This window comes from Gorilla gorilla, chromosome 4, assembly GCF_029281585.2.
Source record: "Gorilla gorilla gorilla isolate KB3781 chromosome 4, NHGRI_mGorGor1-v2.1_pri, whole genome shotgun sequence".
Lineage (NCBI taxonomy): Eukaryota > Metazoa > Chordata > Mammalia > Primates > Hominidae > Gorilla > Gorilla gorilla.
Genome location: NC_073228.2, coordinates 22,762,184 through 22,789,898, shown reverse-complemented (window position 1 = coordinate 22,789,898; position 27,715 = coordinate 22,762,184). Strand labels below are relative to the sequence as shown.

Sequence of the window (27,715 nt, the reverse complement as noted above, 5' to 3'; positions counted from 1 at the left end):
TTAATTAAGATACAATTACATATTGCATCAATTATACCACACCAATAAAAAGGGACATCTGTCCTTTACTTGATATCAATTTTGAACTTAAGTTATTTATCTTGGGCATTTATATTTATAAGGTTTTTTTTTTTTTTTTTTTTGAGACAGTCACACTCTGTTGCCCAGGCAGGAGTGCAATGGCACGATCCTGGCTCACCGCAACCTCCGCCTCCCAGGTTCAAGCGATTTCTCCTGCCTCAGCTTCCCGAGTAGCTGAGATTACAGGCACCTGCCACCACGCCCGGCTAATTTTTGTATTTTTATTAGAGACAGGGTTTCACCATGCTGGCCAGGCTGGTCTCGAACTCCCAACCTCAGGCGATCCGCCCGCCTCGGCCTCCCAAAGTGCTGGGATTACAGGCGTGAGCCACCGCGCCTGGCTATAATGTTAAAAATAAAGCATTACAGGTGCATTAAAGTTAATACAGTGCTGTGGCTTTCGATAAGTTATCAGCTATGATTGACAAAAATAAAAGAGCTCATGAAAGGGAATACAGTTCTAGCTGTAGGGAATCATATCAAACATCAAGAACTTCACTTTTTGGATTTCCAGACATTTGGATGCTAAAAAAAGAGATGTGTAAGCTGATCCTGCCATAGCATATGAAGATATATTATTTTGATAATATAGAAAAAAAATATTGAAAATAGTGAGTATATAATTTGCTGTAAAATAAAAGAGAACTTTTTTCCAATTCCTAAGAATACAACAAAAGCACAAAAATGAACATATTAAGAATGTTAAGGTAGACATAAGGCTGGACAACTGTTGTCAAATAGGAAAAGGACATAGAAAGGAAGAAAATTAAAATTAAAGGATCAGATGTAGGAAGCATGGGAAATATTTTTAATTCATTAGAAAAATTAAATAAGCACAGATTAAATTGTTTCTGCTGCAAGTCTTCTCATGTTTTATTTTATATAATTTTTTTCAACCAAATACATAGATAATTCTTTAACTTTTTATGACCTGGAATTATACAGGGATCTTTATCAAGAGATAGTTCATTTCATTCTCAGGTAGAAGGGGCTCTATGTATAATCAATTAAAAATGGCTTGACAGTTAAATGGACTTATATCTATTAGAGTAGAAAATACAAGTGCAGATCTAAAGAAGGAAAGAAAATAATTGAGATGGTGTTTTAATGATATATCCACAAAATAGGAATTTATTGGTGGTAAGAGGAGGAAATTTAAAAGATTTTTCAGAAACTGTAGGATAATTAAAACAATACAGAATTTTCACATGTAATATTTCACTGCAAGCTGTTACTGAAAGCTAATATAATGTAGGGGGATGGAGCTGAGCAAAAGAAGAGCTAAAGAAGAAGAGACACAACATATAAACTTCTTGATGTATGAAAGCAAAAGATGTTGATGACATGTAGAAAAATATATGGGAAAGAATGGAAAAGTTATAGATAGAAATTCTTTGACAAAAGAAATGTAAATAGTATTGCGGTTTTAGAGACATTATGTGGGAGAGAAGAAATGTTCAAAGATGAAAATATGTAAACATATCTAGAGTTAAACTAGCCGAAAAGAGAAATTACACTATGAAAAAACAAAGAAAAAATTTTAGAAGGGGAAACAAATTAAAATTCAAAAATGAATTCATTTTATTCATAGAAATTATAGTATTTTTAAAAACATATCAAAAATCAAACTAATGTTTTATATTCTTGTTTTGCTACTACTGTAGTTATTGCCTGTCCTGGTCAGTGCCTCACCCCTAGTAGCCAAAGCCGGAAACCAGTGAGCCATCCTCATCTCTTTTCCCTCTCACTTCCCCCAACTTCTATATAATTAACCACCAAATCAAATTTCTATTACCTAAGAACCTCGTGAATCTGTTCTCCCCTCTGCATTACAATGACATCTTAATTTGATCCTCTCAAACAGATTAGTATCCACCTGCTTTGAGCCCATTCTTCATGCAGCTGCCAGAGAGAGCTTCCTAAAATGCAAATCTCACCAGTGAAAGAGCCTACATACACTACTACTTCAGTCTGTCTCCATTTTTTGCACCAGTCATTCTAATGCTTTTGGGGTTTTTGTACAAACGACAGTTCAAGAAACAAATATATTGTGTTAAGGATAGTTTAAAAGCCTATCTGCTATGCTATAACCATCACTGCAAAAATAAAATGATATTTTCACTACAAAATACAGATAGAGAAAAGCTATGATCTCACAATAGAGAAGACAATTTCAAATTGAAGAATTAAGGTATATAAATAAATTTCACATTCTTTCTCCTATCTGACAAGATGAAAATTTTGTCACAGATCATCACCAATACTTGAGTTGCCCAAGAGGACACAATCCAAAATTCTGTACATTCCCTATCAAGTGAAAATTATCACCAGGCACCTATAGAGGGGCTTAATTGGAGACAAGCCTCAGAATCTCAGGGATCTTTACATGCCATATTGTCCTGTGCCATGCACATTTGGAAAAATCTCCCAGTAATTATTGTAAACTGGTTAATAATTTCTACATCACAGACTCCTACTATGCACCAGCTCTGCCAAACAATTTTTAATTTCCCTTATGATATACTATTTCATGTTGCTGGGCATACATGCTGGTGACTATATGGCTGGATAACTGTTGTCAAATAGGAAAGGATATAGAAAGGAAGAAAATTAAAATGTATTGCTGGGCATACATGCTGTTGACAATATGGCTGTGGACAAAATGTGTTTTCAAGACTCTTTAAGATGATTTGTTTTTAAGACTCTTCTCCACAAGATAAACTTACCTATCCTCTAAATGCAATTTGAGGTGTTTCCTCCACGCCTTTTCTAATTTGACAACCCTAGAACTTACCCTCTCATGGAACCTTGTGGTATCCTCTTATTACACTTCTTACACTACATTTAACTACTAATTTACATAAGTATTTCCAATGCTAACTGCAAAAGCCTTGAAGACTCAGACTGTTTAACCCATCATAGGCTTCAATAAGCAGTTACATTTTAAATGAATAAGTAGATTAAACCTGATGTCTAATTGGTACAGATACCATTAGCAATTCTTGGCTTGTTTTGGTTCAGTAAAAGAATTATAAGTGTAAAAACATTTACATATAACCTGGTCTAAAAATAAAGATTTGAAAGATGCTTATAAAAATTTAGATTGACCAGGCACAGTGGCTCACGCCTGTAATCCCAGCACTTTGGGAGACCAAGACAGCTAAATGGCTTGAGGCCAGGAGTTTGAGACCAGCCTGGATAACATGGCAAAACCCCGTATCTACAAAATTACCAAAATTAGCTGGGTGTGGTGGTGTATGCTGGTAGTTCCAGCTACTGGGGAGGCTGAGGTGGGAGGATTGCTTGAGTCTGGGAGGCAGAGGTTGCAGTGAGCTAAGATTGTACCACTGCACTCCAGCCTGGATGACACAGTGAGACCCTGTCTCAAAAAAATAAATAAATAAATTAGATTTAAAAATACGTATTATACCCAAATAAAGGTAAGTGAAATTTAATCAAATGTAAGGACTTTAAAAAAGAATTTTAATTTGAAGCTGAGAGAGAAAAAGAGTTCATTCTTGCCTTACTTCATCAAATATTTATTGAGAGCCTCCTATACACAATGTAGCCTCTAGATGGAAAAACACACTTTGTTCATCCTGAATAAAGTTCACATGGAAAGGCACATATATGCATTTATTTAATTTGCTGGGAATTTACTGAGCATCTACCAGGTGCCAAACACTGTTGTGATGCATTAGTGTCATAAAAAGCAAACATCTCTTCCCTTGTGGGGATCTACATTCTAGGGAAACAAAACAGAATAAACAATAAAATACTGAATACTATTAATATTTAAAAAGAAAGAGCATTAGGTCAGAGTTTCAAAGTTCTAGTCCAAATTCTGCTAAATGTGTTCTTGGCCAGTCATGCAACTTCTCTAGATCACTGTTTTGGCACCTCTAAGATGTGTGTTCTGGACTAAATAATGAACTAAAAGCTGATTATTAAAATTATAGATTATACAAACAGGAATTGAAAGAAAAACGTCAAATTCAATTTTCCCAGGTTTAAAGATTACTTGTGCTTCTGGGCAGTGGGGCTGGGGGAATATTGGAAAAGAAAAACAAGATGACTAAGTGAAGGACTTAAAGAAACATGAAAATGTTGCCTATTAAAAGCTAATTAAAGTCTAGAGATGAGGAATTTGTGTTACCATATTAATTATCAAAAAGCTCTCATTTTGATGTAAAACTTGTAATTCTAATCACAACAGAAGATCATGAAGCGGAAATGGTAAAAGCACAAATGTAATATCCCTAGAATTACCATAAGTCTGGAGTTTCTATCTTTACAGCTAACTGTTATAATTGAGCTTCATAGTAGACGGAATTTGAGCATACAATGTCTGTGAACAAAGAACATTATTGTTCTTATTAAAGCTTAAAAACCCGTCATCATGTTGTAGAAACTTACATTAAATTTAGGACCTCCAGAAATTAGGTAGATACAAATGACACAGAAAATGTGATTCTAGAATAATACTTTTCTTTTAAACAATATATTCTATGTAAAATTTGTCCCCTGACATGCTCAGAGGTATCATTTAAAGGAAAAAAATGAAGTTGGTACAGCAGACATCAATAAGGTGTGGAATAGGACTTCCCAGCCCTTGTTCCCCAGCAGAAACATTAACTTGAAACGACTATCCACACTCAAAAATACCTTCACAAGCGCTAAGGAAACCAGCTGACAGAGTACAGCACCTGAGTGTAGTAGATCAGAAGTAAGAAAAGATGCATTGAAGAGGGCAGAAAGGACAGTTTTACAATACCTGTGCCACCCCTTCCCAACCTGTCAGGCAGCACAGCATGAAAAGAGATACTCACCACTTGAGGAAATGAGAGATTGTTTCCTGTCTGTGCAAAAGCATTTTGGTTTGATGTAGACTCTGTCTCACACCATATACAAATTGGTCCCAACTTGCAAAGCTTCAACTTATGATTTTTCAACTTTTCGATAGATTTATTGGGATGAAATGCCATCATAAGTTGAGGAACATCTGTACAAAAATCAACTCAAAATGGAGTAAAGACTTAAAAGTAAAACCTGAAACTGTAAAACTACTAGAAGGAAACGGGGGAGAGGGGAGCTTCATGACATTGGTTTGGGCAATGATTTTTTTTGGATAGGACCCCAGAAGCATGAGCAACAAAATAAAAGTAGACACATGGCATTACATCGAACTAAAAAGCTTTTGCACAGCCAGGAAAGGAATCAACAGAGTAATTAGAAAATATTTGCAAATGATACATCTGATAAGAGGTTAATATACAAAATATACAGCAAACTCAATAGTAAGAAAAAATAACCCAATTTGAAAACGAGCAAAGGACCTAAATAAACATTTCTGAAAAGAAGACATAAAAATGGCCAAGAAGCATATGAAAAAGTACTCAACATCACTAATCGTCAGGCAAATGCAAATTAAAACCATAACGTGATAGCACCTCACATCTGTTGCAAGGGATGCTATCGAAAAGATGAAAGGTAAAAAGTGTTGGCAACGATGTGGAGAAAAGGGAAGGCTTGCCACTGTTGGTGAAAATGTAAATTAGTACAACCATTATGAAAAACATGATGGAGGTTTCCAAAAAGGTAAAAATAAAACTACCACATGATTGAGCAATTACACTTCTGGTATACATCCTAAGGGAAGGAAGCCATTACACTGAAGAGATATCTGCACTCCCATATTCGTTGTAGCATTATTCACAATAGTCAAGATATGAAAACAACAAACTCAGTGTCCATCAATGGATAAATGGATAAAGAAATTGTGAGATATATATATATATATATATATATATACACAATAGAATACTATTTAGCTTGTAAAAAAAGGAAGGAAATTTTGTCATTTGTGACAACATGCATGAACCTGGAGATACATTATGTTAAGTAAAGTAAGCCAGATACAGAAATATAAATACCATATGATCTCATTTATATGTAGAATCTAAAAAGTGGAACAAACTGAAATAAAGAATAGAATCTTGGCTACCAGGGCCTGGCAGTGGGTGGAGAGAGAGCAGGGATTGGAGAGGTTGGGAAGATGTTTCTTAGTCAAAGGATACAAAATTTTAGTTAGATAGGAGGAATAAACTCAAGAGACCCATTGTACAACATGTTGACTACAGCTAATAACAAAGTATTTTGAAAATTGCTAAGAGAGTAGATTTTAAGTGTTCTCACCACAAAGAATAAGTATATGAGGTAATGGATATGTTAATTAGCTAGATTTGACTAAGTTCACAATGTATACTATTTCAAAACATCATGTGTACATGGTAAATATATCAAGTTTTTGGCAATTAAATTATTTTAAAAAAGGTTTTGTGGTCAATAAAGTATAGAGATAGTGAATTACTAATTAAATTTTATAAGAATGTATTAGGAGGCCAGGCGCGGTGGCTCACGCCTGTAATCCCAGCACTTTGGGAGGCTGAGGTGGGCAGATCAAGAGGTCAGGACTTCAAGACCATCCTGGCTAACACGGTGAAAGCCCATCTCTACTAAAAATACAAAAAAATTAGCTGGGCGTGGTGGCAGGTGCCTGTAGTCCTAGCTATTCGGGAGGCTGAGGCAGGAGAATGGCGTGAACCCGGGATGTGGAGCTTGCAGCGACCAAGATCGCGCCACTGCACTCCAGTCTGAGGGGACAGGGCGAGACTCTGTCTCAAAAAAAAAAAAAAAAAAAAAAAAAAGAATGTATTAGGAAAAAAATTATGTTTACTACAGAAAACCAAAAATTTAGTATGGCACAGAATTACAAAACAGAAAAAATTTAACTTTGGCAATATACAACTTATTTCTTCCTCTACCCACTACAAAGAATTCTCATTTTGTCTGCTAGGTTCCTGGGCTTTGGGGGCTAAAGAAAATTAATTTGATTTATATTATAAAGGATAACGAATGATGGACAAAGGATAAACAAGAGATTCCAAAAGGAAGAAAGCAATGAGAAAGTAGAGTAGAGCCTAAACCAATTAGTTGAAGGACACTTTTAAGAATTTAGATGCCACACACAGTGGCTCACATTTGTAATCCCAGCACTTTAGGTGGCCAAGGTGGGAGGATCCCTTGAGGCCAGGAGTTTGAGACCAGCCTGGGCAACATAGCAAGACCCCACCTCTACAAAAAAAATTTTAAAAAAGTTAGTCTGGTGTGGTGGCACATGTCTGTGGTCCCAGCTACAGAGGAGGCTGAGGTGGGAGGATAGCTTGAACCTAGGAGGTCAAGGCTGCAGTGAGCTATGATGGCACCACTCCACTTCAGCCTGGGTAGCAGGGAGACCCTATCTTCAAAACAAATAAAAAGAATTTAAAGAACAGGGTGTTTTTAATGCTCTTGCCATATGTATAAGTGACAGAATGAGTGCATACAGAAGTAGACAAGGTTTGGGATTTCAAGTTCCATTTTGCCTGTTTGAAAAATAACATTAAAGTAATTTTTTAAATTATCAAATATGAGAGTGCTTTCACTGTGATCTGTAACAAGTTAGGGCAACATGTTAAGATAATTTTATGTGGGTTATGTATGCTACATGCTGCTCTTTGGTCAAAAGAAGAAACTTTATCTAATTAGAGAATTCAATTCATTTCTTCACAGGAATAATTTTTCAAAGTAATTTTGAAGCCAATTTGCCACATACATAAGAAATTACTCATATGAACATGTTACATCATGAAATTGGAAAATTGTATTATTTGCCAGTAAGAAGCATAGGGACTAAACTGTAAACGACAGTACAATAAAGATTAAGCAAATATAAAATAAGTCTAGAAGAAAGCTATAAATATTTTTCAAATAAAATACCTGAATTAGAAATCAGATGAATATACTAAAATAAGTAGGGTTTGAAAATAACAATAATAGTTAGATTATGACATGTAAGAAATTATGTGTGAGGAAAACATAGATTTTTTATGGAGCTAAATAAGTACGGTCACATGTCACTGAACAATGGGGATACCTTCTGAGAAATGTGTCATTTTGTCATTGTGCACTCTACAAACCTAATGATATAGTCTACTACACACCTAGGCTATGTGGTAGCCCATGGCTCCTAGACTACAAACCTGTACAGCATGTTACTGTACTCTATACTGTAGGAAATTGTAACACAATGGTATCTCTATCTTATCATATCTAAACATAGAAAAGGTACAGTAAAAATATGGGATTACGATCTTCTGTGACCACTGTGGTGTCTGTAGTCCATCACTGACAAAAACATTGTTATGCAGCACATGACTGTACATTAGGTTTTAGGATTATATGTGCACACGCTATCTACAAATTTTATAGTCATTTAAAAGCCATCTGTAGAGCTTATGCTATTACTTTATTATTATTATTATTATTTCAATAGTTTTGAGGGAACAGGTGATATTTGGTTACATGGGTAAATTATTTAGTGGTTATTTCTGAGATTTTGGTGTACACATCACCTGAGCAGTGTACACTGCATCCAATGTGTAGTCTTTTATTCTTCAACCCCTCATCCTTCCCTCCAAGTCCCCAAAGTTCATTATATTATTCACATGCTTTTGCATCCTCATAGCTTAGCTCCCACTTATAAGCAAGACCATATGATGTTTGGTTTTCCATTCCTGAGTTAACTTCACTTAGAATAATGGTCTCTGACTCCATCCAGGTTGCTGCAAATGCCATTATTTCATTCCTTCTTATGGATGAGTAGTATTTCATTATATATATGTATATATATACAATGGCATATATATACATATATATATATGCCACGTATTTATGCCACATATATATATATATGCCATATTTCCTTTACCCACTCATTGATTGATGGGCATTTGGGCTGGTCCCATATTTTTGCAATACCACTTTACTCCTGCAAAATGGCCATAATTTAAAAAATCAAAAAAGAATAGATGTTGGCACAGATGTTGTGAGAAGGGAACACATTTACACTGCTCATGGGAATGTAAACTTGTACAACCACTATGGAAAACAGTACGGAGATTCCTTAAAGAGCTAAAAGTGGAACTACCCTTTGATCCAGCAATCCTACTACTAGTTATCCACCCAGAGGAAAAGAAATCACTACATGAAAAAGACACTTGCATATGAATGTTTATTGCAGCACAATTTGCAATTGCAAAAATAGGGAACCAGCTTTAAATAATGCCATTATTTCATTCCTTTTTAATGGCTGAGTAGTATCCTATGGTATATATATATCATATATATACATCATATATATATATATACACCACATTTTCTTTATCCACTCGTTGGTTGATAGCATCTAATGTTCATCAGAGATATTGGTGTGTAATTTTCTTTTTTTGTTATGCCCTTTCCTGGTTTTGGTATTAGGATGATCCTGGCTTCATAGAATGATTTAGGGAGGATTCCCTCTTTCTCTATCTTTTGAAATAGTGTCAATAGGATAGGTACCAATTCTTCTTTGAGTGTCTGACAGAATTCAGCTATGAATCCATCTGTTCCTGGACTCTTTGGGGGCGGGGGGGAATATTTTAATTACCATTTCAATCTCACTGCGTGTTACTGGTCTGTTCAGGGTTTCTATTTCTTCCTGGTTTAATCTAGAAGGGTTGCATATTTCCAGGAATTTATCCATCTCCTCTAGGTTTTCTAGTTTTTGCACATAAAGGTGTCCATAGTGGCCTTGAATGATCTTTTGTACTTCTGTGTTATCAGTTGTAATATCTCTCATTTCATTCCAAATTGAGCATATTTGGATCTTCTCTCTTTTCTTGGTGAATCTTGCGAATGGTCTATCAATTTTGTTCAACTTTTCAAAGAACCAGCTTTTTGTTTCATTTATTTTTTGTATTTTTTGTTTCAATTTCATTTAGTTCTGCTCTGATCTTGGGGATTTCTTTTCTTCTGCTGGGTTTGGGTTTGGTTTGCTTTTGTTTCTCCAATTCCTTGAGGTGTGACCTTAGATTGTCTATTTGTGCTCTTTCAGACTTTTTGATGTAGGTATTTTATGCCATGAACTTTCTTCTTAGCACTGCTTTTTCTGTATCGCAGGGGTTTTGATAAGTTGTGTCACTATTATCATTAGGTTGAAAGAATTTTTAAATTTCCATTTTTATTTCATTGTTGACCGAACAATCATTCAGGAGCAGGTTATTTAATTTCTGTGTGTTTGCATGGTTCTGAGGGCTCCTTTTGGAGTTGATTTTCAATTTTGTTCCACTGTGGTCTGAGACAGTGCTTGACATAATGTTGATTTATTGAGACTTGTTTTGTGGCTTATCATATGGTCTATCTTGGAGAATGTTCCATGTGCTGATGAACAGAATGTATATTCTGCAGTTGTTGGGTAGAATATTCTGTAAATATTTGTTAAGTTCAGGGTATACTTTAAGACCATTGTTTCTTTGTTAACTTTCTATCTTGATGACCTGTTCAGTGCTGTCAGTGGAGTATCGAAGTCCCCCACTATTATCGTGTTGCCATTTATCTCATTTCTTAGGTCTAGTAGTAATTGCTTTTATAAATTTGAGAGCTCCAGTATTAGGTGCACACAGATTTAGGACTGTGACATTTTCCTGTTGGACTAGTCCTTTTATTATTATATAATGTCCCTCTTTGTCTTTTTTTAACTGTTGCTGCTTTAAAGTCTTTTTGTCTGATATAAGAATAGCTACTCCTGTGTCCATTTGCATGGAATATCTATTCCCACCCCTTTACCTTAAGTTTATATGAGTCCTTATGTGTTGGGTGAGTCTCTTGAAGACAGCAGATACTTGGTTGGTGAATTTTTATTCATTCTGCTATTCTGTATCTTCTAAGTGGCACATTTAGGCCATTTACATTCAATGTGGGTATTGAGACGTGAGGTACTATGCTATTCATCATGCTGGTTTTCTAGAATGCTGGTTATGCTAGAAGTGAAGTTGCCACGTGGACAGTCAGGACCTCTGGTTAGCCAGGGTGTTGCAAGTGGTAGAATTATCTGTTGTTTTCTCCTTCTTTGGTGCAGGATTGTTCTGTTATGACTTTGTGTAACGGCTTGAGTTGGTTGGCCTCCAACCAGGAGGTGGAACTTTCAAGACAGCACCAGCTGCTGTAGCGCCCTACAGTGGCCAGGATAAGTACTCTGGTTTCTCAGGATATGGGTGGGGCCACAGAGCTCCCAAGAGTTTGTGTCTTTTGTCTTTAGCTACCAGCGGGGGGGAAGAATAAAAACCATCAGGTGGGGGCAGGGTTAGGCATGTCTGAGCTCAGACTTTCCTTGGGTGGGGCTTGCTGTGACCACTGTGGGCGACAGGTTTGCGGGCGGGGGGAGGGTGGTTCTCAGACCAACGGCGTTATGTTCCCAGGGGAATTATGGCTACTTCTGCTGCATCATACAGATAGCCAGGAAAGTGGGGGAAAGCCAGGAGTGACAGGCCTCACCCAGCTCCCACACAGTCAGCAAGGCCAGTCTCACTCCCACTGTGCCCCCACAACAGCACTGAGTTTATATTCAGGCATCCAGTGAGCAAGGCTGAGATCTTGCCCCAGGCTATAAGCCTCCCTGCTGAGAAAGCAAGCAGGGCTCTCAGGCCTGGCTGGGCCCTCCCCATCTGCCCACACCTTTGGCTGTTGCTTCTGCGCTAGTACCTACATTTCCTGTTCAACCCCCTAACCAACCCCCACCCTGGCCCCTTCCGATTCTGCTCAGGAAAATTCATGCTCAAAGTTATTACAAAATTCGGCTAGGAGCTTCCTTCACTCTGTGGCCCCTCCCCTATTTTATTACCTTTAATAACATTATAGAAAGCATTCTTATTGGGCTGATGTTTCAACAAAAGGGAGAGAATAAGAAATAATCCATTAACTGCATATTGTGTTTCCTTCTTCATATTTTTGAGATTCGGAAGAACAAGTATACTTGAGCCAAATATTAACAAGAAACAATTAATGAACTATTTTACATAAGTGAGTTCAATTTAGGCACTAAAAAGCATCATTATTCAATAGGTGATTTAAGTGTTTTCCTCCCTCTCTCCAACTAAAACACATACCGACACACATACATCCTACCCTTACGAAAGATAGAAACCAAAATAAACATAATTCTTTTTAATTAAAATGATTTTTTAAAATAATTCAGTTCATACCATTAAACAGTAAAATGGAAATGAGGAAATTCTATTGTTTTGAAATTTTTCTTCTCTACTATCAGAAATGCTTAAGTTACAAATAAACAGATATTAATACATGTTTTAAGAAAGGGAATTGCTTTAAATTTAACTTTAACCACACTATTAACTTACCCGGTAAAACTCGCTCAAAATATAATGTGAATATCAAATAGAAAAGAGTATCAAATGCCAAAATGAAGAAAGTGGCTATCATTTTGTATGAATCCCCAGAGGGATCAGGAAAAATAACACCACTTAAGTAATTATCCAGGTGTGTAATCTGAGATTTAAAAGAAAAAATAAAATGTTAGATGAACTTATAAAACTAAATAAAACAATTTTTTAAAAAAAATGTGGTACCTAGAGATATGTAATTAATATTTTAATACCTTTTCAAATATGCACAGTAAAGGTGCTATTAGTATTGTTGCTTTTTAAAAAATATAAGTATTCTCACAAAATTGTAAAATGCTATATATGAAAGTAAAACAAGAAAGAGAAATTAACTGCATCATTAATAATGGGTATTTTAACAAAGAAAATATGGAGAAGTGGACAAGCAACCAAATATAACATACTTTGGGAAGGAAAACTTGAAGTGGGCAACATAATTGGAGCCCATTTAAAGAAACATAAAAATTCTAAGTATAAGATATTGCAGAAACATTCAATTATTAAATAAGTATTGAAGACTTGAAGAAAAAACTAGAAAGATAATAATGATAAGAGTTAACATTTAGATAGTATGTATCTGGCTCTGTACTAGTGCTATATGTATATAATAGCACAATTAATCCTAAAAATTTACCCCCATGAGGTGGGTTCTACTGACATCCTCATTCTGCAGAAGACAGGCTAAAGAGATTAAGGGACTTGCCCAGTGTCACCAGCTGGTAGGCAACAGAGATGAGACCCTTATCCATGCCATCTGGCTTCACTCATTATTCATAACCTCACATTTTACTGCCTCTTTAAAGGGGGACACAAACCAGATATTTCTCAGTGGTCAGATAATGGGCAATTATTTTTCTTCTTTAAATTTGCTAGGATATTACAAATGATCTGCCTGCTTTGTTTATCCATTTGATAAAACTTTTTTGTTGTTCTTATTTAGTTTCTCAACAGCAGAATTTCTTAAAACACAGAGTGGCTGATTATTAAATTTCATGAGGCACCAAATTCTTGAATAAGAACATATTTTGAAAATCTAATAATAAAATCTTGAAATAATTATGTTCTTACCTGGGCCATTCCAGCAGTGAAGGCAAAAGGGCTAAGAAGACTTAATACCCATCCCAAAGATAAAGGAAGTTGTCTATATAACACAGTGAATCCCAGACATCCCCAAAATACAGTGAAGAGAAATCCAGCCAAACCAGCGAGCATCGGTTTCCTTATTAAAACACTCATGAGGAAAGCCAATGCTATCTGAAGGAAGAAAGAGGTCTGATTGGTATATTTTTCCTTGAAGATTCATAAATAGCAATATTCATTGATTTCTCACATTGTCAAAAATTTTCTCAAAACATATAGAAAATAGGATAGAAAATATAGTGACTACACTAATATCCCAAAGAAACATTATTTGCTCATGTATCTGTAATCTGAAACAGGTTAAGAGGTAATATGCTTTTACCAACTCACCAAAGAAAGGCCATATAAGCTAAAGAGTGTGAATATCACCATGAAGCCAGTATGAAATACAATTGGGATTGATGTTATGACCAGAGCCATAAAAATGGACATAATGAAGATGAAGCAAATGTATGTCAATCCCCAGGAGAGCCTATAGTAGAAACAAGGTGTTAGTTCAACTGTCACACACATAAATGTTTGGAGAGGTAATGTGTGAAATGGTTAAGAGTACAAGCTCTGAAATCAGGACTAAATTTATTCTAAATGGGTGGCCATGCACATTTTGTGACTATTAGCAAGTTATTTATCTTCTCTCACTCTCATTTGTAAAATGGAGTTTTTCATGGTAGCTATTCATATGGTTGTTCTGAGAAATAAATGAGATAATGCTCTTGAAGATGTTAGTTTAGCATGTGGCATAGAAAGTAGCCATTACTATAATTACCTCTATAGCTGTAGAACAAATTTTATATTTAATATAATTAAATATACTTTTATTCTTTCAGTTAAATGACTATATAAAATGTCAGTGGAAAAACAATGACAATCTCCCCTTTAAACTTCCTTATACTAAAGCTTTCTAAGGTATACCATTCTTCTGAATGTTTAACAGAAATCTTTCCAATTTAAGTAAAGCTCATTTCATTTTTTATCCTTGTATGGCTATGGACATTAGATAATGTATTATTTTTAAGAATCAGAATACCATAGTGCTATTAAGAAATGTGAAACTAAAATAAAAGGAAAGGTATTATGATGCCAGGCACGGTGGCTCACGCCTGTAATCCCAGCACTTTGGGAGATTGAGGCAGGTGGATTGCCTGAGTCAGAAGTTCTAGAACTTCTGGCCAACATAGTAAAACCCCATCTGTACTAAAAATACAAAAAATTAGCTGGGTGAGGTGGCGGGCACCTGTAATCCCAACTACTAGGGAGGCTGAGGCAGGAGAATCACTTGAACCCCAGAGGTGGAGGTTGCAGTGAGACAAGATCGTGCCATTGCACTCCAGCCTGGGCAACAAGAGCGAAACTCCATCTCAAAAGAAGAAGAAGAAAAAAAAAAAGGTATCATGATGATTATAGTTGTATAACTGTGATTGAATGTTGGAGTAGCCAAAACATTGTTGCTTTTGAAAATCTCTGGAAGTAGATGGAAAGGTATGTTTTAAACAACCACCATATGATCCAGCAAATATACCACTGAGCATTTTTCCCAGAAAAATTAAAACTTATGTTCACACAAAAACCTGTAAATGAATGTTAATCACAGCTTTATTCATAAATGCCAAAAACTAGAAACAACCCATATCTCCTCCAAAGGCTGAAGAATTAAACAAACTGAAATACATCCATGCCATGGAATAGTACTCAACAATAAGACAAAACAAGCTATTGATAAATGAGAATTTGGCATACTTGAGCCTTATTTGGGCAAAGCAGTATAATCTACTGAGTTAAGTAGTAAATTTGTGCCTGATCAGATAGAAAGTAGAAGAAGGGATAATATACAAGAAGTGTGAGGGCTTTACAAGAAATATAGCAGTTTTACCTTAATACTTGGGATACTTGCATTTGGCAATGGGTTCTTATAAAAAATTAAAGAACAAAATTCACAAAGCTATATATTTTTAAGAAAATTATATCATTTTATTATTTAAAAATCTATTTTCCTTGTCTTTGAAAAGAGGAGAAAGAGCCTAAGACACTCTCCCCAATAACAGATGCAACATATCAATTAATAAAAAAATTATATCCAACACAAAATCTGCTATCTTGTACCCTTGTATGGTTTTATATCAGGGAAGAATCATTCAGAAATTTAGATTAAATGTTTGAGGTAATGGATATTCCAATTGTTCTGATTTGATCATTACACACTGTATACATGTATCAAGATACCACATGTACCCCACAGTATATACAACTATGATGCATCAGTTAAAAATAGCAAAAAAAGGACAAACAAACCTGAATCCAAACTTAGTATTTACCTATCGTAAAGCTAATAATATGGTATGCATTTCTGTAGGCCAGTTTCACAAAAGGCTTTTTCTATCTCCTTTTCCCCCTTGTCATTAAATTTATTTTATTAATATTTTTGAGTTTTGTAGCACAGTCTCTAAAAGAGTGCTGTTTTCTTAGGTTTGATTTCTGGCTCTATTGTTTATAAGTTATAGGTTTTAGGGAAAAATCTTAACTTTTCTCTGCTTTATTTTTCTTACCTGTAAAATGTGGATAATAGTTCTATCATCCCTAGAACACGGTAAAGTACTTAAACAATGTTCATTATTATTTCTATAATTATTAGACTATAATACCTCATTATTATTAAATATTTATTACTATAATTGTATACTATCTCAAAGTCTAGGGGAAAAGGGACAATACTTAAAGGAATGGATGAATGCATAGATATATATATAAATGCATAGACTATATAGATGGAGAGAGATGCCTTTTACCATGCACTAACAAGCACCGAACACTGTTTGTGCTGTGTGATTTAAACATATTGCCTCATTTAATCCTGATACCGTTTGATGAATTCCAACCAAATAACATTTTTACAGACTATGTGACTGGGCCTCAGTAACACTGTGGTAAATTCCTTTACTGCCCAAAATTATTTGAACTTTTTTCTGCTCCTCACTGTTAGGAAAAGCAGCATAATTTCCCATGTCACTAAATGTGAGGTTGTCACTTTGACTAGCTTTGACCTCATGGTGGGCAGAACACACTTCTTCCCCTCTTGACTTTAGTTTTGTCCATGTGACTTACTTTAATGAGATTTTATTATATATGATGTGAGCAGGAGCTTGAAATGTGCTTGTGCAGAGAGACTTGCCCCCTTGTGTTTCTGTGATTGAATGAGAAGACCATGGCCAGCTAGCCTACTGGCCCAAGAAGGAAGTGAGTCACAGGAAGAACACCTGGATCTAACTTGTACCTTGAATCCAAGCCTGGACAAGCCCAGACTAGATCTGCCAAAGTCCACCCATACTGCAGACAAATGAGAAAGAATAAATAATTGCTGCTTGAGGTCGCAGGGTTTGGGGTGGTTTTTATGCAGCATTTTTCGGGCAATATGTAATGATCATATATTTTTCTTCAACTCAGGGAAACATAAGCACAATCCTTACTTACTTTCTACTGCAAGCATCTTAAACTCTAATGCAAGTAAGGTGATTAAATTGAATACGTGCAAGAAAACTTGTGAGTGCGTCCAATTTTTTAAGAACCTAGTTAGTTTCTCTAATAATTAATGTATGATATACAGTAAAGTAGCAACTTAACTTACCATAATGCTGACTCTCGGAGACCCATTACTGTCATCAGTTTCTTAAATTTTCCTCTTTCCCTTGCAACATTTAATGATGCAAAGTATATAAAAGAAGAGAAAGAAACTAAGCAAGTAAAATGAAACCATTCATTCATAATTTCTCCCTTAGAAATGAAAGGTGGTATCTTCATATTTATTCCAATAACTGATGTTAACTCCTCCATTACAGAATGATTTGTTGTGACCTAAATTGGGACATTAGCAAATTTATTATGTTAACTATAGACAAAATATATTAGAAAACCATACAATTTTTATTTTCGATTTCAATATTTACATATTCTCATCATTTTAAAGTATGGTGAACTATTAATATCAGAACAATCTTAATAACTTTTGATACCAATTGACATTAATTATAAGAGTCATTTGAGAAATTACTGAAGGTCTGTCATGCATAATATACTGTGCTACGTAATGGGGAAACAGCAGCAATTCAAACAGAAACACTCTTCATTCTCATAGAGATTTACATTTTGTAGCGCAGCAGAAGAAAGGAGAGATATTAGATAAATCATTGCATAATAAATTGTTTAGTTACAATTGAGCAACTATGTTCAAAGAAAAGTGTAGGAAAATCAAGAAAGGCTTCCCTAAAGAAGTGACATTTTTACTGAGTGTTGAAGGCTGTGATCTTTCCTAAACAAAGATTGGGGGAGGGGGGGTGGTTGAGGATGGAGAAGAAAACTCTGAGCAGAGTAAACAGTATATGAAAAGGAAAGAAGGTGTATAGTGCGTTGGAGCACAGAAAAGAGGTTCCTGCCACAAAAACAAATAAATAGACTGTAGGTAAGGCTGAAGAAATAAACCACTCCCATAGTTTAGGCAAGATATGATAAAGATGTGGCCTTGTGCAGGTAGCAGAACTGAAGTACATAGATTTGAGCTTAGAAATAAGAGGCCAGGTAAAAGATTGGATGTGATGAGTGAGACAGAGAAAATTTTCTCTGATAATTCCCCAGTTCCTTTTACTCAACTAGGTGGTTTTAGCATTCACTGAGATAGGGAAAATTTTATAAGACTCAGTCACATTTACAGAAAAACATCCACGTTCATTTTTGCGCATACTAAGTTTGAATTGCTTGAGACATCAAAGTAGAGGTATCTAGCACACAGTCAGATACATGGAGCTAGAGCAGACGTCTAGCTCTTTCAGTCCCTAGCTCCTTTAGAGGTCAGCAAACTTTAGTTCCCAGACCAAATCTGACCCACCACCTGTTTTTGTATATAACATTTTATTGAACACAGGCACACTCATTTGTTTGTGTTATCTACAGCAGCTTTCATACTACAACAGCAGAGGTGAACAGTTACAACACATTTGGCCCCCAGAGCCTAAAATATTTACCGTGTGGTCCTTTACAGAAAAACGTTGCTAGTCTACAAGTTAGAGTTCTTGGAGTCATCAGCATATAAATTATAATTAGAAGTATGGGAATAAATGAGACCATCTAGAGAAAACATATGGGATAGAAAGAGATGCCTGAGATAGAACTTTGTGGAACTACAGATAGAAAGATGTAGGAGTGTAAAGGGAGATAAGTTGGCAAGAAGACTGAGAGGGAAAGGCTAGAAATGGAGAAGGGAAATCAGGTGAATCTATGTTATTTAGTTGAAATATCAAGTAAGGTGGGGAATAAAGAAGCTGTTAATTGACATGGAAGTTGTTATTTACCTTAGAAAAAGCCCTTTTGATGGTGTGGTAGAGATAGATAATATTGAGTTGAGTTGAGTCAAAGAGGACAACCCTTTCAAGAAACTTAGCCATTAATAGAAGGAAGTTAGGGTAGTTGTGTGAAGAGGAAAGTGGATAAAGGAAGGTCTTGACCATAAGTGAAGAAATTAATTTTAAATCATGAAGAGAAGAATCTAGCAGAAAGGCAGAGATTGAAAAGAGGAGACAAAAACAAAAGTCCATGGTTGAACTTTGCTGATGAAGTTGGGAGGGATGGGATCCAGACCATGAACTGAGGAAAGACATTAGGGATGAAGAAAGAGAAGGAAAAGAATGCGTGTAGGGGGTCATAGGTCTGTAGTTTTACAGGGTTTATGTTAGAAGTTGGGAGATATTCCCATGTGACAGCTTTTGTTTTCTCTGAGGATGAGAGGCAAAGTATCCCCTCCTAAGAGTGTAAGAGTAAGGTAGGGGATGAGGCCGATATTTAAAAAGAGGGAAAAATACAGATTTAAAATATAGCTTTGAAGTTAGGCACTTACTTCTATAATTGCAGCATTAATTGCAGCTTGAAAAGCTACAAACCCTTTTAGCCAGTACTTTGCCAAGTAACAAAAAATTTCACCATGCACGGCCCAACAGTGTTCTTTAAGGAAGAAGAAAAACATGTCCATAGTTATATAATGGAGTCAACTCCTGGAATTAAAACTTTAACTTTGGCTCAAAAATCAAAATATCTAAATGTTAGCTCAAAGCCTATGATTATATGATATAGAGGATTTTTAAAGTACTCTACAGAATTGGAGAAAAAAAGAACATATGATGCCAGGGGCAGTGGCTCATGCCTGTAATCCCACCACTTTGGGAGGCCGAGGCAGGTGGATCATTTGAGGTCAGGAGTTCGAGACCAGCCTGACCAACATGGTGAAACCCCATCTCTACTAAAAATACAAAAAAATTAGCCTGTAGTCCCAGCTACTTTGGAGGCTTAGGCAGGAGAATCACTGGATCTCGGGAGGCAGCGGTTCCAGTGAGCCAAGATCGCGCCACTGCACTCCAGCCAGGGTGACAGAGGGAGACTCCATCTCAAAAAAAAAAAAGGACATATGAGTAGTTGCCAAAATAATGAGACTCATCCTAAGTTAAAGACTGATGATTAAGTTCAGAGGGAAATGTATATTAATTCTTTACTTGGTTGTATTAATATTCCTATCAGTCATTCCAAACAGGGGATTCCATGAAGTATCAAAAAAAAATTACAATCAGTTTTTTTATAGTTACCTGTGTATTCAGAGTGCTCCTTTATAACTGGGATTCTATATCCCCAATTAAACTTCAGGCGATATGAGAAAGTATCACTAAATATAACTCCCACCATTTCATGGTATTTTTTTGGAAGTACTATATCCATGGTCTCTTCATCTGGTGTCCCAATGACTGTTCTTCCTACCATGTATGAAAAACATAAATAAATAATCATGTAAACTTATTACTAGAGGACACAAAAACAAAATACAGTTGCTTGTTTTATATAAAATTAGTGGTATTATATCTTATTTCTGGATAGCTGCCTCTTAGTAAAAGGCTGAGTGAAACTATTGTTTTAAGTTCAATGCAAATACATGAAAAGACACAAAGGACACATTGTCTTTTAAAAATCTGCAGCATATTGCTTTTAGTGTGATCTCATTTTGGTAAAGAAAACTGAATTTATGTGCCTATGTAAGCATAGAAACATACTCTATATATGACCATGTGCATATTTGCCTTGAAGGATATACACAATTTGAATGAGGGGTAGGGGAGGAGAGGAAGTAGTGGTGAAGATGAAAGGAAAAGCTCTCATATTTTTGCTTCATACAAATTTGTACTATTCAACTTTTTTTAAAGTAGATATTACTTTAGTGACTAAAATAATTTAAGAATTAAAAGGAAAAATATTTAAAGTAAGCAATACAAATACTGAGAATTTGGTGTTTTCTTTTTTTCTGCCAAGATTATAAACTGATATCTATCACATGAAAATAGTACACTAGAGGTAAATTGTATACAAAGAATCAGAGTACAAAAATCAAAAATATAGTCTACCTACAGATTCTCTGAGGTCAAGAACACTCTCTAAGAATTAAGTGTATAGTAATCAGTGCATAATGAATGAGTTTACAATCTGCAGGAGTAATCCACCCACTAAGTGTTTAATAGATCTATTACTAACAGAAGCTTTGAAAATCACTGGTCCAATTAGTGCCTCCTTTTTCACATGTTTATGTATTATGTTATAAAAATTTTATTAATTTTATATCTCACTCAGGGTGAAATCTACATTAAGATGAAAAAGCTGTTTATTTTATGCTGTAGCCATACCTTTCAAAACTCCTCATCCTTCCCAATATAGAGTCAGGCAGTGAAACTTTTATGAGGACAGTGCTAACATCACTGATTTTCTCTAGGGGTATAAAAAATACTGTCAAGGCCAAACCATGAATATTTATGCTAAAAAGCAAGAGTTAGATAAATGTAGAATAAGACAGTGAGAGAGGAGCTGTGGTTAGAACAGGTGAGCATGGTAGCTGGAATGAGATATTTTATATAAGAAAGAGACAGAGTCCAGTGGTCCGTGAGACTAAGACAGAAAGTGGCCATTAGCTTACACTGTGCATACAGGAAGAATAGTCCCTGAGGCTTCAGTAAATGCTTCATGAGTTCAGAAAAAATGAGGTAAATGACTACACAAAGGAAGTGAATAGAGACAGATCAGGGCAGAATCAACACTGTGGTCAGGCAGAACATGTAAACAATGCAAGTAAGGGAGGCCCACCAAAGTCAAAGCTCCAGAAACTGCAATGAAGAATTACAAAACAGGGTAAAGCAGCCAGGGATAACAATCCCCATTCCAAAGCTTGGATAGGTTAGGCACAGAATATTAGCAACTCACATAAAATAATTAAAATTCAGAGTTTGGAGGTGTCCCTTGGCATGGCAATCTAGATACCAAAAAACTAAATAAAAGTTTCAGAAAGACAAGAAAAAGCAGTGATTAGAGCTGAGATGTTAACAGATTGGATAAAATGTACAAAAGGATGAAATGGCCAATGTTCAGAACCCTGGCAGAATGAGGGCTAACAACAAGAGAAATCTGATAGTAGGCTAAGATTGCTGAAGAAAAGAAAATTTTATCCTGATACCTTCCCTATGCAGGAGCAAAGTCCTCTTTGGAGAGTCCAGAGACCACAGCTGACCGCCAATAGTTACTCCTAATGGCAGTAGAGATATAAAGGATGGTAGGCAAAGGTCTCACATAGTAAGTATGACTCTCAGGTGTTCTTATTTCTTTATGAGATGCATACATCAAATTAATGCAGCATCCTATATAACATAGAGACATCTATTTTCTGAGTCCAGATATGCAGAAAAAGTCTTATGGGGAAAAAAAAAAAAGCCTCACTACTCTATGATCAAGGGCTGTGAATTTGTTGACTTTCAGTAGCCAATACCTGATTTGATTTTAAATAGATTTTACATGCCCTGAGCTATACATTTTAACTATTTTTATACACCAAACAGTAATGCTTTTTCAACGCCATTGCTAAGCTTGAGTTTGAATTTCAAACACCTTTGATTTATAATTCCTATATACTGGGAACTATGTTTATTTTAATCTCAATTGAAAATAATTAAATCCTTAAAATTTTTTGAAACTCTTTAAATTATAGAATACCAACCCAAATATAAAGTTTTTTAAGTTAAGTTTTGGAAAAGTGAAATTTGTATCATCTAAAATGGGTCCAATCTTTTTTTTTTCCTACTGCAACAATATGTTCTAGTATAAAGGGCAAACGGTATGCATATCATTAAAAACAAACAAACAAACAAAAGTAAATCATTTCATCTGTTACCCACCTACCCTTAGCCTCACACCAACCCCTGTACTGCATATATAATGAGAATCTTTGCCTCAGTTGAGAATCACTGACACACAGGCTAGGTAAGTAAATTCAACCTGCAAAAAGAACTTGAAAATTAAGTCACATAATACTGAAACATTGGTTATTGGACAACACACCTTTCATAAAGGAAGCCAAGGCCATCTTATTCATTATCCTTTGTGTTATGTTACTGACTGGTGTATATGCCACTACCAGGCCAGAGTCATTAAACTGATCCACGCTTCCCAGGACTTTAGAAGGTTGTTCAGGAAAACGGGTAGCTCTGAAGTGTTCCGAAAAGATGCACAAATATAGCCCTAGAAACAATGTTATTGTCCATTCCTCCAGCACACAAAAGAGAAATGAGCCATGTTATAACGTGGTCCAGACCAGTGAGAAACATCCAAACACATTTTTAAGGCAGAATGTATTGCCATTGAGCATGACTTCATTTCAGTCTGTAATTTTTTTCTGCCCCAATTAATATCTACCTTTTAAAGAAAAAAACACCCTTTCAAAAATACACAACTTTTGAGATAATATCAACAATTGCAATCAATCTTAACCCAGTGATTTAGCACCCCTATTAGTGGGACTGCCATTGATTTTATGCCCTCATATTTGAAGCAACGTAAGTATATGGCATCACACAGAAGATACTCTTGCCAAAAATATTTAACCAGAACTGGATCCTGCTTTCAGATCCAGCTCACTGCTTACAAAAAATATAGATGATAAAGGGATGACTTAAATGACAGCATGGAGAGGCAATCAGATAAAAAGAGAACATGGAATATTCAACAGGATAACTAGTTTTGTCTCATTGGTTCCTGAACAAATCAACCTTAAAAGACATTTTGGGGGAAATTTGGAAAATTGAATTTGGCCATGGAACTAGATGATATGGAATTATTTTTAATTTTATGTAGTGGGATAGTGGTAACGTAGGGAACCAAGTTCCTAATTTTTTGAGATACTAAAATATTTAGCCATTACATATATTTTAGGGAAGAAGAGGAGACAGAGAGATGAAGCAAAGACGGCAAGATGTTAACAGCTGTCAAATCTGGATGGTGGATGTATAGGTGTTCATTGTACCAATATTTTCACATTTCTGGATTGACATACTTTTTTAAAATTCTAGTGAGTAATAAATATAGATGTATCCTTCTTCAATATACAAAGCAAAATATTTGATCGAACTGCTTCGGAAGCTATTGCAGAAATTTAAAAGGATGATATAAATCCTGTTAGCTCCCACTGAAATGGTACTGACTATTTCTGAACAGACTGCAATCTCCACATGGTCAAGACAGATCCAGTTATATCTCATAGTAACACAAAGCAATGTCTTAATATTCATATCAGCATACAAGAAACTCAACAGAATGCAAAGGTATTGACAATCTGTGATCTTATTCCATGAAACCATTCTATGTTTACAAAAAGCACGGCTTTGAAGAGATTCCAAAAAAGTTTGCAAATTTTTACTCATAGATATTTTCCCAGCCTTACCAAATAACATGACATTAATCGAAATGTCCCCAAATAGTATCAGGGTTTGCCCATGTAAAAATCTATTTTATTTTGCCTAGCTTATCTTTCCCCTGGCTGTCCCTGCCCCCAACACAGAAGTTAGCTAAGAGTAAATCAGAATGACTCTGAGATTTGAATGCATTAATTATGTGGAAAATGGCTGGTTCTATTCTGCAAAAGATTATTTTTCAGGAGCTGTCAGATGAGCTTTTTAGTTAATTTCACATTTGACACAAATATTATCCTATTTTGCAAAATATATATCGTTTTGCAGTATTTAGAATCTCAAATCAACTAGCCAGTATGATAACTAAAAATCAGAATTTATAAACAAGAAAAGTAATAAAAATGGCATAATACTATATGGTGGATTTTCATTTATTAATTATGGATATATATATATATATATGTAGTGAATCATACCAATAAACTCTCTCTTTTTATTCTCCATTTTTTAAGAAAATTCTTGTACAGAAGAGCCTGAATTTGTTGACGCACGCTTATCTCTTTTTTAACCATTTTGTCCTGTTCATTAACAGGGTAAAGTAAATACTGCAGAGCAATAGCTAGGGGAAAAAAGAAAAAAAAAAGTTCAGTTACAGAAAGCCTTTGAACATTTTGAAAGCATAATTTTCAGATGCGCCAACTAAATACCTTATATGACATTGTAGCAACATATTCAATCAGGATTTTAAAAAAGAATATAAGGTATTAGTAATTGTAAAATGTCTTCTCAGTTGTTATTTCTCTCCAGGCTTTTATGGCTATGAGGGAGATAAAGGAGATAGTATATAAGTCCTTTCTCCTTTTGTCTCAGAAGTCACTTTTTTTCCATGAAATCTTAACATTACATCCACCTAAAGTAAATCCCTCAATAAGATCTTAGTAATTTTTAGAATCCAAAAAACACTTTCTCTACACTTGTTAAGAAAAAGAAGTTTAACAGGAAGAAACCACTTTGCAGTTCCTTGTCAGTCAGCAATTTGACCACAAGCTGTCTTATTTTGAATTGCACATCTGGGCACATGTATTTGATATCTTGTTAACCACTGGGCAAAGCAAAGTCGAAAACATTACGGCCATTCTTAGAATCCCAAAAAGCTAATTCCTCTTTTTTAAATCTCCACTTATGAAGTAAATATGTAAGATACATACAGATTAAAACCAAAAACATTAGCTAATATGACTAGAGTAATTGATTTGTAATAATGATCCTTATTCTTTGTTTTCAATTTGAAAATCCAGAGCTGATCATTTGGTATCACAACTATGACTACTGAAGTCCATTTGAATAAATGTTGATATTATATACAAATTACAATGTTCAGAGAGAACTTGCTATATTTCCCCTTTTTCATAAAATAAAAGGCAAAGCCAGCAAAACCCAATATAATCTCTAAATTCTAACTTAAGAAAGTAGAAACATTAAAACACCAATCTTCACTTTATGGATACAGAGGTCTACTTAAACAGCTCCATAAGCAAACCACAAAAACATTTTAAAAGAACAAAAGAACACAGAAAAAAGGAACTTGCCCTAATGCTCACACATTCTAAAGAAGTAAAACCTTACAAATTCTCAAAAGGATATTCAAAGCAGTGTCAGAGAGAGAATTTATTGTCTGATAATATTTATATACACCTCTGAATCTAGCCATCTTTCATTTATCACACTAAAATGTTACATAAGTTTTTAAAATAAAATAACTCACTAGTACTATAACATAAAGCACAAAATAATTTAGAGCATCTGAATAATATAATTTTAAAAATTTCAATCAATATGTTTGGCTTTGGCAATATACTTTATATCTTAAAAACCTTATGCAAAGTGAAAATGTAAAACAAATTTTAACTTACAGTTAAGAAAATAAGAGAGAAGTATTTGAAGCACTTGGATCCACTGGTCTCTTTTTGTCCAAGAAAACAATGAAGAATCCTTCAAGGACTCCTCTACAAATGGTTGCCTCTTTTAAAACTGTTTTTATTCAGCTTGGCTTCTGAAAAGCCATGGTCTGTGTGTAGAACACGCCAACAAATTCTGTTGGTTTTTTCCCTATGTTTTTCTCCTTGTCCAGTTACTCTTCAGAGAGTGTAATGAATTGTTGGCTGAGCGCATCACGTGGTATTTGTTTATTGCTCTTTTTGGCATACACACAAAAAAAGAGATCAAATTCAAAAAGAAAAACCCACATATTTACAATTGCATGGATAACTACATATTTACAATTGCATGACTTTTAATAATTAAAAATTTGACAGCCAAGCTAAAAAAGGAGCAAATTAAAGATAAAGTTGAAGAGAGAGAAAATGAGGATTGCTCATCTCAGAAATCTGAATCATTCCAATGAGAAAGTTTCATCTGAAAGTTAACTGCATTTCAGTTAAATGGTTCCTTGTATTCACTAATTCCTATGTACTAGAAAGTGTTCTAAGGGTTTAAATGAATTCTCCCATTTGATACTCAAAGCAAACCTACAAAGTTGGTACTCTACTCACTTCCATTAAACAAATTTGAAAGGTGGGGCTAACAGGTGAAGTTATTTGCAGATGTTTAAATAAGTGTGAAGCCAACAGATGAGTCCAGAATAGTATCTGGACTCCAAGATCCCTCACTCTTAACTACCACTATGAAAATGGTGCTAATCAAGACAATGATATCTGATACCCATTTAAAAACTGTAGTGGTATAGACTAGATGGCATAACTTTAATGATTTTGTTACTTTTTTTTCAGCTACAACTAAACTGGATATTCTCAGAATGGCAAATAATGCCTCTTTATCAACCCTGAAAATCTTTTTATGTGATTTTAACTATAATAATACACTTTTTGGTATGCATACAGAAGCTAATGCCCATTCATGAAAGTGACAGAGACAGAAAGGGTAAAGGACTCAGAGACTCTTCAAATGATTACCATTTTCATTAGGAATATGGAAATAAATGGTTCCTTTAATTGTAAATGTCACTAACAACAAAGGAAGCATACTTTAATTGCTTTACTTTGTTGTTAGTGACATTTCTCTTCCTATTCAGGCAAAATCATTACTAGAAGTAAAAGTTCATGAAACAGAAAACATGAAACTTAACCTGGTTCCGATCCCAGACATTAATGGTAATATTCACTTAAATGAGTGGGGAAAACAATTAAAATCATACTATAATACAGACATACACCCTTCTTAATCACCAAATTTTTAAAATATTTTTTATTTCCATAATTGCTGTGATTTGAATGTCTCCTCTAAAATTCATGTTAAAATTTAATTACCAATGAAACAGTATTGAGAAGTGTAGCCTTTAGAAGTGGTGATTAGGTCATGAGGGCTCCACCCTCATAAATGGATTAACACTATTATCTTGGGAATGGGCTCCTG

The 27,715-nt window shown here is 35.0% G+C and overlaps 1 protein-coding gene across 1 annotated transcript in view; it reads right to left on the bottom strand.

Annotated features, from left to right (window-relative positions):
- The window catches only part of ABCA10 (ATP binding cassette subfamily A member 10), an 80,914-nt gene extending 53,603 nt beyond the window's left edge, over window positions 1-27,311 (bottom strand). The window contains exons 1-9 of the mRNA XM_063706150.1: window positions 26,197-27,311; window positions 24,760-24,902; window positions 22,938-23,142; window positions 20,156-20,320; window positions 19,417-19,520; window positions 17,158-17,384; window positions 13,869-14,010; window positions 13,467-13,652; window positions 12,357-12,504 (exon numbers count right to left, since the gene is read on the bottom strand). Coding sequence (XP_063562220.1) covers window positions 12,357-12,504; window positions 13,467-13,652; window positions 13,869-14,010; window positions 17,158-17,384; window positions 19,417-19,520; window positions 20,156-20,320; window positions 22,938-23,142; window positions 24,760-24,855 — 1,273 coding nt within the window. The 5' untranslated portion in view covers window positions 24,856-24,902; window positions 26,197-27,311. The remainder of the gene's footprint in view (window positions 1-12,356; window positions 12,505-13,466; window positions 13,653-13,868; window positions 14,011-17,157; window positions 17,385-19,416; window positions 19,521-20,155; window positions 20,321-22,937; window positions 23,143-24,759; window positions 24,903-26,196) is intronic.
- Between the last annotated feature and the right edge of the window lie 404 nt (window positions 27,312-27,715).